Source organism: Salvelinus namaycush, chromosome 5, assembly GCF_016432855.1.
Source record: "Salvelinus namaycush isolate Seneca chromosome 5, SaNama_1.0, whole genome shotgun sequence".
Lineage (NCBI taxonomy): Eukaryota > Metazoa > Chordata > Actinopteri > Salmoniformes > Salmonidae > Salvelinus > Salvelinus namaycush.
Genome location: NC_052311.1, coordinates 56,150,179 through 56,161,938, shown reverse-complemented (window position 1 = coordinate 56,161,938; position 11,760 = coordinate 56,150,179). Strand labels below are relative to the sequence as shown.

Here is an 11,760-nt window from a genome sequence, read left to right as displayed (position 1 = left end):
GTCATTATGGGGTACTGTGTGTAGATTGATGAGGGAGAAAAAAACTATTTAATCAATTTCAAAATAAGACTGCAACTTAACAAAATGAGGAAAAAGTAAAGGGGTCTGAATACTTTCTGAATGCACTGTATGTCTGGAACCGGCTCTGACATTATACCCAATCAATCAAGTATGTGTGTGTGAGTCTCACGCTTCACAAGCAAAATAGAGAAACTTTGATGAAACAAAATGCTATGCCAGACATTGTCTTTCTGTTTTACTTTATTTGGTATCACATGAAATGACTGGCTCGCATTTTACACAGAACATTGAGGAATATATACCAGTGTGCCACTTAGTTTTTGTATTTACTCTAATGCATTTTTACTTATGCTGATTATGTTGCACAAGAGTACAACAGGGACAATTGAACTTAGACAACGGAGTCTTATGTCAATTTCCCTCTAAAGTTGTTACATTAGTGATTTTTCTTTCATCTTCTTTCCTCTGGTACCATTTACAAGCTTTTTCCTTTATCAGCAGGTTTTAACGCGGTGATGTCATCTAAAATGGATGGACCGCTTTAGCCGTTGGTTTCCCTCCAGCTTCTTAATGTAATCCAGAGGTAAGCCGTTTTGTTTTGCTCCAACACAAACAACCTGTAGGAAAAAAGTTTGTCGTTTTTGTTAATGACACATGACCCATGGGTATTTGCATAAATCATACTACTTCTGTATTTGGTTTTGACATTTTGCTATTAAATATAACACACTTTTTACACCTGTAGTCATTGTTCAGGCATTTGGATATGGCCAATGGAGGCATCCTTCAAACTGGCTATCAAAACTATCATTATTTGTGTATGATTAAGCTGCTTTATTGCAAAAGACAGACATATAGCATACCTGTTTGTATGGAGGCGAAGTCTGGTGAACTGTGAAGTTGTTCATCTGGTAGGTTCGACAGAGGACCTCTCCCTCGTCTGTCTTAATGGTAACGTCTAGTGGACTGTAGAATCCTATTCCCACTCCTTCCTGCCTGGAGAACACACAGTTAAGGGCAGTTAGAAGTTGTTAATCCTTTGTAGATACTGTTGATTGAAGTTACAAATTCATGCCATTCTCTACAGTCTGTAAAACAATCCAGAATGTTACATACAGTTGAAGTCGGACATTTACATGCACCTTAGCCAAATACATTTAAACTCAGTTTTTCACAATTCCTGACATTTAAATCGGAGTAAATATTCCCTTTCTTAGGTCAGTTAGGATCACCACTTTATTTTAAGAATGTGAAATGTCAGAATAATGCTAGAGAGAAGGATTTATTTCAGCTTTTATTTCTTTCATCACATTCCCAGTGGGTCAGAAGTTTACATACACTCAATTAGTATTTGGTAGCATTGCCTTTAAATTGTTTAACTTGAGTCAAACGTTTCGGGTAGCCTTCCACAAGCTTCCCACAATAAATTGGGTGAATTTTAGCCCATTCCTCCTGACAGAGCTGGTGTAACTGAGTCAGGTTTGTATGCATCCTTGCTCGCACATGCCTTTTCAGTTCTGCCCACAAATTTTCTATAGGATTGAGGTCAGGGCTTTGTGATGGCTACTCCAATACCTTGACTTTCTTGTCCTTAAGCCATTTTGCCGCAGCTTTGGAAGTATGCTTGGGGTCATTGTCCATTTGGAAGACCCATTTGCGACCAAGCTTTAACTTCCTGACTGAGGTCTTGAGATGTTGCCTCAATATATCCACAACTTTCCTTCCTCATGATGCCATTTATTTGCAAAGTGCACCAGTCCCTCCTGCAGCAAAGCACCCCCATGCTTCACGGTAGGGATGGTGTTCTTCGGCCTGCAAGCCTCCCCCTTTTTCCTCCAAACATAACGATGATCATTATGGCCAAACAGTTCTATTTTTGTTTCATCAGACCAGAGGACATTTCTCCAAATAGTACAAAATTTGTCCCCATATGCAGTTGCAAACCATTTTCCAAGCTGTTTAAAGGCACAGTCAACTTAGTGTATGTAAACTTCTGACCCATTGGAATTGTGATACAGTGAATTATAAGTGAAATAATCAGTCTGTAAACAATTGTTGGAAAAATTATTTGTGTCATGCACAAAGTAGATGTCCTAACCGACTTGCCAAAACTATAGTTTGACATACCGACATACTGTACATTCAATCAGTTGTATCACTTTTTCCACTGGAACCAGAATTTTATTAGGACCTGCTTAAGGGAAGAGAACTAGGAGAACCAGGGGCTTATTTCCATTGATTCATCCTTCGGGACAAATATGTACATTTGGAATATCCCACTATAGGTCCTAGGACATCATTTTTGCAACAATTCCTATTTATGGCTGTTCAACTTCACAAACCACACCTCATAGTGATAGGCCTATAACACTGTAAATGAGCCACCCACTTGTCTAAACTGATGAGGTTGTCCTTGTCTATCTTCCAGACCACATCTCCCTTGGACTCTTCTATAGTAGCAACAATACCATGCCAAGAATTGGTGTTGTTGAACTCTTTCTTCCAGTATCCAAATTTAAATCACATGATCCTGTCAAGTAGAATATTAAAAAGCATACACAGTAACTTCATAAATCACATGTACGTAGCCTAATCACAATTATTTGTTAAAGCATTGCTAACAGCTTAATTAATAGCTTGCACACGTATTATGGCAAATGAAAACCAACCTACAATGCTTCGTGCCAACTTCTCAACATCTTCAAAACAAAACATACGCACTGAAGCCTACCTTCAAACTGTCTGTTGTAACAAAAATTGAGGATGGATTATTCACCTGCAGTCTTTCCTTCAGCAGATTACTGCCATAAACGAAATACATAAAGTAGTCAGACTCGGATGTGTTTGAAACACTCGTTCAATTATTTTCAACGGTGGCAGGAACCGCTTTTGACGCAATTTGTTGATGGAACAGTGCAAGTAAAATCGTGTAAGTAAGGTATGACATGGCCTATCCGCTTTGTGACGGTGAATATGTTAACCAGTTGAAAATGTTGTCTTTTTATTACCGGTACTTGCTGTCTCTAGAGAAAGGTCTCGCCTACTGTACCTCATCGTCACGGTGCGCTGATTGGCTGAGCGCTAAACGAGGAGGGGCATGCACGGACAGACAAAACAGACAGAACACCCTGTCCCCTTTAGTTGATAAGATTATCCTTCTTTTTCATTACATTTCTAACATGATTCAGTTACAACAAAACATAGAATCCATTCTGGGTGAAATGAGAGAGGGGGTTTTATTATAAATGAATGCAATTTAAACTAGTGTGGCCATAGTGACTTTTTTGCAGTGTTGTTGGGCTAATATTTACATCCGTAGCAACAGCCCCCTGTGGATCCTTTCTCAATAGAAGCATTCAGTGAATTGTACCTTTAAGATTAAAGTTAAATAAGATTAGGAGATTAGGTTTATGTTAAATAACTACAATATTTACCAATGCTATACACATTTCACTTCCAAAAGGATTCTAAAGTTATATTCCACGATACAATATTTTTTTTAGGTCATTTGTGAAATACATTTTGTGTATGCATTAATGCACTACATGTTTCTTCTGCAATCAGTGCTATATTTGATCATCTAATTTTAAAGATACAAACCATGCACTCCACCAGTTCTCTTATAGATATTTTGTGGGAAGGGAAGTTAGGAAGAGGTGAGCAACAACAACCTTATCTGTGTACAACAGCCTTTCTCTTTCTGTCAAAGCCAGTAAGAAAACAGACCAAAAGAAGATTGCACAGATAGTAATATATACTCAAACTGCAGCACAAGCATCAAGTCATTCTAACTGACCAGTGTCTCTGAGCTACTTCACAAGAAAGATGAGCCTGGTCTGTGTTCAGTTGGGACTATTTGCATTTTGGATCTTTGGTTCCTGGGGTTGGCTGAGTAACAAATGTATCCTCTATGAGAAAGTGAATTACTGGATGTACATTCACGCTAACTGCCCAAGCATGATCGGCTTCACTGCCAGTTGCTGGGATATATATGACCTCAAAGTCAACCTCTCTGTTGTTCCATCAAACTACCAGACCCTCTGTCTCGAGATCAGGAGTGGATACGTAATGCAATCTGGCGCTCTCTCTCGATTCTATGCTCTTGAGAGACTTCACCTAGAGGGCTTTCTACCCACGATTCTCCATGGCACCTTCAAGGGACTGTCCAGTGTAAAGACACTCTCTCTGAATTGTAAGGGGATGATACAGTGTAACAATGCATCGCTTCTATCCAACACTTTCAGGGACCTGACTAATCTGGAGGAACTTTCCATTGAGGATTGCATGCTTTCTGTGATGGCACTGGACGTATTTGGAGGGATCCCCCTTTTGAAGAAACTCACAGTCAACAGATGTTGTGCACAGGAGCTATCTGATTTGCTATGCAGGATAGTTAATATGTCACAGTCAATAACGAGCCTGACATTTAAGTCAGAGGAGATAGTTACTTTGAGACCCCCAAACTGCTCTGACACCAAAGGAGCTGTTCTTGAGCTTCCTCATTTCTATCGTCTTCAAGAGGTGAGATTTTCATTCCCTAATGCTCATCACTTAGAAAAAGGTGCATTCAAATGCTTTGAAAACATCACAGATCTCTCTGTGCCTATAGTTGATGAGCCACAGACACAGCTTCTGCAGTCTGGCATCAAAAGACTACAGGCATTTGATTTTTACAACAAATGCATTTCCTTTGAGTCAGTTTGTGAAACAGTATTCAAACTCTCAATCACAGAAATTAATGTAAGAAATTATCAATTCTGGAACAACACCACATCTGCTGTGAGAAACTGCCAGGGGATAAAGAAGATTCATTTTAATTATTATGAACATGATCATGATGCAATTAACTTGAGTTTGATCCATTATTTGAAGAATCTCGTTGATTTGGGTGTTTTCCTTACGCACTCGAGGGAAGTTGAAATCAGTATGCTTTGTGACACTCAAAAGGGTCCCGTTCTGTGGCTGAAAAAACTGTGCCTGTTTAGCTTTCACATCACAAACATCACCTCGGAGCAGTTTGGTTGCTTGAAGAATCTGGAACAGCTGATTTTGTCAGGAAATCAGATTACCGCTGTTGCAGACTTTACATTTAAGGAACTAGCTAAATTGAGGTTCTTAGACCTACGGAATAACAAGATCTCTCAGATAACAGAGAACAGTTTCTTTGGCCTGCATGACTTGGAAACCCTAATTCTGGAACTAAACCCACTTGAAACGATTGAAGCATTTGCCTTCATCCACCTCACTATGCTGAAGCACGTATGTTTAGGGGACTTTCACCCTTTGCCTAGTGAGTTGGAGAGTAGCGTGAATGTGAATCTGACACACATATTTGGTGTCTTCCCTCAAGGGTTAATGCACATTAACATTTCTTCCATGTGGTACACCCTCAACATCACCATCGGCAGCAACAGCACCCCACAACTAGGGATTTCCCTTCAGCTCAGTGCCACAACTGTATTCTTCCAGGACTGCTGGAGACCGTTTTTCCAGTCCGTCGTCAGCCTCACAGCCATAACAGAACGCCTCCTGTGTGGGTCTCATTTTGCCGCAAGATACTTCACCTCCCTACAGTACTTTGGCTTCAATTCTGTGCTGTCAGCTGAATTTGTGGACATGACTGACCTGAACACACTTGTGGAGATGAGGTATCTATTTATCCATTTACTTAACAGTAGAGTGAGGACAAACAGCTGTATAGTTTAAAAAGTATACTATAAATTAGATTAAAAGCTGTACTGTATGCAAGCCATCCAAGTCTGGCCTGCCTGCATTCTTAAAAGTATGAATGGGGTTTAAGAGCAGTAGTGGTCTAAAGAATAAAAATAAGTATGACAGATTATTTTAAAAGTGCATTTACAAGGTAACTGATTATAATCCAACTGTAGGTATCTGACACTAATGGGAGTGGAACTCTACCGGCAGCCAGGGCTGGCCACTATGTTCCATCACCTCACCAAGCTGGAGACCCTGAACCTGGTCACGTGCAGGATCCTCAGTCTGGAGGAGGAGATGAGCAGAGACCTGCATTCTCTCAGGTAGATAATAGAAACACCCACCCATATGAAGGCAGGCGGGGTTTGAACCCATCCCACTGAGCACAGACGTCAATTCAACGTCTAGTTTTGAATTACATTTAGTTGTTGCCAACTAACCGTGAATTCAATGTGAAGTCAACAACATATGTCACCATGTCATTGGATTGAAATTAAAATTTGGGTGAAAATACGAAATACCCTTACGTTGATGACTTTTTGCAAATCCAATCAGTTTTCCAATATTGGATACAACTTTGATTCAACCAGTTTTTGCCCAGTGGGATGCCACAAGAGGCCATGTGTGGTCTGGATTTGCCAGCACTAGACAAGACTCTGGCACTACGAGCTACAACTACAAATGATTCTGTGTTTGATTGGCTAGCAGCGTCTACAAGCTGGCCTGTCACGATCACTGTCGTCGTGGAAATGACCCAACCAAGGTGCAGCATGGTGAGCGTACATTTATTATTTATAAATGTCGCCAACAAAACAAAGAATAAGAAAACGACCGTGAAGCTTACTTCGGCTATCATGCCACTAACAAAGACAACTACCCACAAATACAAAAGGAAAAAAGGCTGCCTAAGTATGATTCCCAATCAGAGACAACGATAGACAGCTGTCACTGATTGAGAACCATACCCGGCCAAAACATAGAAACAAAGAACATAGAGTTTCCCACCCGAGTCACACCCTGACCAACCAAACATAGAGAATAAAAAGATCTCTACGGTCATGTCGTGACAGTACCCCCCCCCCCCCCCCCCCAAAGGTGCGGACTCCGGCCGCAAACCTGACACTATAGGGGAGGGTCCGGGTGGGCATCTACTTCGGTGGCGGCTCCGGTGCAGGACGCAGACCCTGCTCCACCTCTGGCTCCCCCCACTTTGGTGGCGCCTCTGGTGCGGGGACCCTCGTCGCCAACCCCGGACTGGGGACCCTCGGCGCAGGCCCCGGACGGGGGACCCTCGCCACAGGCCCCGGACCGGGGACTCTCTCGTCCTGGCTGGATACCCACTTTGGCCCGGCACGTGCGTCGCGCAGGCACAGGACGCACTGGGCTATGACAGCGCACTGGAGACACCGTGCGCAGAGCCGGCGCAGGATGCCCTGGACCGAAGAAGCGCACCGGAGACCAGGAGCGCTGTGCTGGCACAATCCGTCCTGGCTGGATGCCCACTCTAGCCCGGCCGATGCGGGGAGCTGGAATATAGCGCACCGGGCTGTGAACGCGCACTGGAGACACCGTGCGCTTCACTGCATAACACGGTGTCTGACCAGTACCACGCTCCCTACCGTGAGCACGGGGAGTTAGCTCCGCCAACCTACCCGTGTCCCCCCCCCCCCCCCAAAAAAAAATTGGGAGTGGCCTCCCGGTTTTCCTTGCCAGCCGTGACCCTGTGTAACGCTGGTCCCCTTTTCTAGCTGCTTCCGCCTTCCTCGCTGCTTCCACCTGCTCCCATGGCAGGCGATCCTTTCCAGCCAGGATCTCCTCCCACATCCAGGATCCCTTTCCTTCCAGAATGTCTTCCCATGTCCACTCTGTCTGCTCCTCCCGGCCACGCTGCTTGGTCCGCTTGTGGTGGGTAGTTCTGTCACGATCGCTGTCGTGGTGGAAATGACCGGACCAAGGTGCAGCATGGTGAGCGTACATTTAGTTTATTTATAAATGTCGCCAACAAAACAAAGAATAAGGAAACGACCGTGAAGCTTACTTCGGCTATCATGCCACTAACAAAGACAACTACCCACAAATACAAAAGGAAAAAAGGCTGCCTAAGTATGATTCCCAATCAGAGACAACGATAGACAGCTGTCCCTGATTGAGAACCATACCCGGCCAAAACATAGAAACAAAGAACATAGAGTTTCCCACCCGAGTCACACCTTGACCAACCAAACATAGAGAATAAAAAGATCTCTACGGTCAGGGCGTGACATGAACTCCGTTTGGGCCCTTAGAGTGAACTGTTTTCTGCCTTCTCCTCAGGCAGATGTCAGTCCACATCCCAGAGGAGTTCAGTGTGATGGAGAGCTTTACAGAGCCGCTGACCAACCTGAGGTACCTGCTACTCTACAATTTTCGCCTGGACTGCAGCTGTGACAACACCTGGCTGCTCGCCTGGGCCGAAAGACAGCCACATGTCCAGGTCATATTTTATCACCCTGGGGAAGCAGACGTGACATGTAAAAACGAGAATGGAATCCAAAACTTTGCCAGGTAAGAAGAAAGATGTACTGATAATGAAGAGCATCCATTGATTGTACAACCATATAGGCAACACACGCATAGAACACCAGCATGGCCGTTTAGCATTTGGACTTGCCATCTAGGCCTGGATGTGCAGCCACGACCTGTTTCGAATGCTTTCTCTATTGATAGTGTCCATAATATGAGTCATCTAAGCGTCAAGGGATGTCTTTGTTTCCATCATTGCGCCGTCCATCTCAGGTACTCAGCAGCCAACTGTTTCCTGGACGTGGGCTTTGTCCTGTTCCTCTGCACCTCGCTGGGCCTGCTCCTCTTCATGCTGGTGGTGCTGCTCCATCAGCTGGCTCGGGAATACCTGCTGGCCTTCTGCCACATCATCCGCTGCTGGCTGGAGGAGGCTGTACGGAGGCCCAACCCCAGGGGGCGCTACTGCTATGATGCCTTTGTGTCGTACAGTGGGAGAGACGAGCGCTGGGTGGTGGAGCAGCTGCTTCCGGGCCTGGAGCAGAGGGGACCTCCCTTCCTGCGTCTATGTCTGCACAGCAGGGACTTCCAGTTGGGGATGGACATTGTGGACAACATCACAGACAGCCTCTACGGTAGGTATCCTGGACTACTAGAATTACTATATACAGACGCACTGGTTAAAAATGCCAAGCCAATGGCATCACCATCTAATGATCCTTCTTGTTGGTCTGGTTCCAGGCAGCCGCTACACCGTGTGTGTGGTGAGTCGTAACTACCTGCGCAGTAACTGGTGCTCCCTGGAGCTGCGGCTGGCCACCCTCCGTCTGCTGGTGGAGCAAAGGGACATCCTTATCTTGGTCTTCCTGGAGGACATCCCCCCTCACCAGCTGTCTGCCCACCACCGCCTGGCCAGGCTGGTCAAGACCAGGTACGTACAGTATGTGGAGAGGGGGTTCTCTGAACTACACTCTATCATTTGTTTAACTAGGAAACATCCTAAAAACATACAGTGCATTCGGAAAGCAATCAGACCACTCCACATTTTGTTACGTTACAGCCTTATTCTAAAATTGATTAAATATCAATCTACGCACAATACCACATAATGACAAAGCGAAAACAGGTTTTTAGACATTTTTGCAAATGTATATGATATGGAATTTTGTTATCAATGTTCATAAATTTCAATTATTCTAATCGGTCTGCAACCCAGAGGTTGTAAAGTTCTGGTTTAAATGAAACAGAGAGAATTCCCAGCTTACAAAAGTCAAATCAATGTTTATTCACAAAAGCTCTCCAGTTCATATACAAGACATTCATTTTATACCATTCTCCTTACTTACGCACACACATGCACACGAACATTAGGAGAGTCATCTTCTTCTCCAGAGGTCTCACCACTGTTTATCACTGCACAGCCGACAGTTCCATTCCCCCAAGATTAGGGAAACCTGGAGGGGTACTCCCAGTCCTATCGTAAATTTCTCAGAGTTCTACCCGGGTCGGTTCAAACACAGTTTAATTGTTCTCTGTGTTTTCTTTAGGCACACACACATTCCTCTCTTCCCCAGTCCAACCTAGTTGGACTTATGTTTAATATCTTAATTATTCCTTATATATGCTACATAACCTATAATCCCTAATGGTTAAGTTTCCGGGTAGAATTATTTAATCATTATCTTTAACCTTATAAATTATTTTATCAGTATAACAAAAAAAAAGAAATACTTTATTTACATAAGTATTCAGACCCTTTGCTATGAGACTCAAAATTGAGCACAGATCTGCAGAAGGGTACCAACAAATTCTGCAGCATTGAAGCTCCCTAATAACACAGTGGCCTCCATCATTCTAAAATGGAAGAAGTTTGGAACCACCAAGACTCTTCCAAGAGCTGTCCGCCAGGCCAAACTGAGCAATCGGGGGAGAAGGGCCTTGGTCAGAGCTCCAGAGTTCCTCTGTGGAGATGGGAGAACCTTCCAGATGGACAACCATCTCTGCAGCACTCCACCAATCAGGCCTTTATGGTAGAGTGGCCAGACGGAAGCCACTCCTCAATAAAAGGCACATGACAGCAAGCTTGGACTTTGCCAAAGGGCACCTAAAGGACTCTCAGACAATGAGAAACAAGATTATCTGGTCTGATGAAACCAATATTGAACTCTTTGGCCTGAATGCCAAGCGTAATTTCTAGAGGAAACCTGGCACCATCACTACAGTGAAGCATGGTGGTGGCAGCATCATGCTGTAACGTAGCAAAATGTGGGAAAAGTGAAGTGGTCTGAATACTTTCCAAATGCACTGTATATGTTTTGTGACCTCAAGTGTTGAGGAACTTGACTTGAAGGCCTGTCTTCTAAATTATATTTTACTTATATACAGTATCTTCATTATGACTTTAGAGTATGTTGTCTTTCAAGTGTTGTATAATGCCTTGAGTGTGATATAAGCACTCTATTCAAATAATAAGTTATTATTGTGATCCCCAGGACGTACTTGGACTGGCCCCAGGACCAGGCCATGCAGCCTGCCTTCTGGGACCGTCTGTGGACCAAACTGGTCCCTCCTGAACCACACCCTGGCCAGTGACCAGATACAGTACTACACTCTTTTAAAAGGGGTTCTAAAAGGGGTCTTTGTTGGGTGAAAAGGTTCCAATGAACTTTGTATGGACTGTGTGGATACAATGACCAACCGTTATCAACAGCAGAGGGAGACAAAGACCTTCAATCATATACAGTACACAGACTTCCAATGTTCAAAATATGTTTGAGGCAAAAAAAGGAAACACCTCATCTAACAATGAGGTTTATGGCTTTGCATACATTTTTATTATTTGATTCAATAACATGTTCCGTCTCTCCTGCCTTCTTCTAGCGTTGCATTACTGTATGACACAGATGTATGATAAAGCTGATTTTCTCTGGTCACCATCTCAGCAAAGCCACATACTGGAAACTCACTTCGGGGGGGGGGGGGGGGTTCTACTAAGCTAACATGTGAAATTGTTTTAAGATGTTGATACCATGGATCATTTAGTTATTTGATTTTGAGGTATAACAAAAAAAACAGAGAACACCATCGCATTCGTGAGTGTCTCATCTTTCCATAGACTGGTCATATTAGTTGGCCAAATCGTTCGGACACTACAGACATTTTTGCGAGTAGACCAATTTTCTGGAAGTCTCATGGTCTGACAAACACCGCTGTAGCAAAACCCCCTTCTACCACAGATGCGAAAGGCCGGCATAAGTGGATATCTCTAGCTTTAATTGGTGGATTTTTATGGGGATTTTTTTATTATGTTACTTAAATTGACGCACGGGTGCATGAGTAGACTCTTAACGATTAACAGAAAAAGTGATCTTGAATGTAGCCTGGCCCCATATCTTTCTGTGCTGTCTTGACAACGTGGTCATGTCACTGACCCATAGGATTTGGAAAAACACCACAAACAGATCTGAGAACAGGCTATCTTGAATGAGGCTGATTTAATGCCATTGTGCACTCTATACAGATCAA

At 43.6% G+C, this 11,760-nt stretch overlaps 2 protein-coding genes across 2 annotated transcripts; one reads left to right on the top strand and one right to left on the bottom strand.

Moving 5' to 3' along the window:
* Positions 1-259: 259 nt before the first annotated feature.
* LOC120047202 (gamma-glutamylcyclotransferase-like) lies at positions 260-2,541 on the bottom strand (the record flags this gene model as incomplete). The annotated part of the gene is given in 4 exon segments (XM_038992734.1): positions 260-578; positions 580-638; positions 885-1,017; positions 2,411-2,541. Coding segments are annotated over 4 exon segments (405 nt in total), but the record flags the coding sequence as incomplete, so codon positions are not given.
* Positions 2,542-3,978: 1,437 nt separating this feature from the next.
* Positions 3,979-10,827, top strand: LOC120047201 (toll-like receptor 13). The gene is made up of 6 exons (XM_038992733.1): positions 3,979-5,669; positions 5,910-6,059; positions 8,050-8,280; positions 8,512-8,870; positions 8,977-9,166; positions 10,728-10,827. Exons 1-6 carry the CDS (start codon positions 3,979-3,981, stop codon positions 10,825-10,827), a joined length of 2,721 nt encoding a protein of 906 aa, XP_038848661.1.
* The last annotated feature ends 933 nt before the right edge of the window (positions 10,828-11,760 follow it).

What these genes read in the sequence shown, in the direction of transcription:
- LOC120047201 (XM_038992733.1), top strand. Translation starts at nt 3,979, where the DNA reads ATGATCGGCTTCACTGCCAGTTGCTGGGATATATATGACCTCAAAGTC. An exon ending in AACACACTTGTGGAGATGAG is followed by an intron (nt 5,670 to 5,909) that starts GTATCTATTTAT and finishes ATCCAACTGTAG; the next exon opens with GTATCTGACACTAATGGGAG. An exon ending in CATCACAGACAGCCTCTACG is followed by an intron (nt 8,871 to 8,976) that starts GTAGGTATCCTG and finishes GTCTGGTTCCAG; the next exon opens with GCAGCCGCTACACCGTGTGT.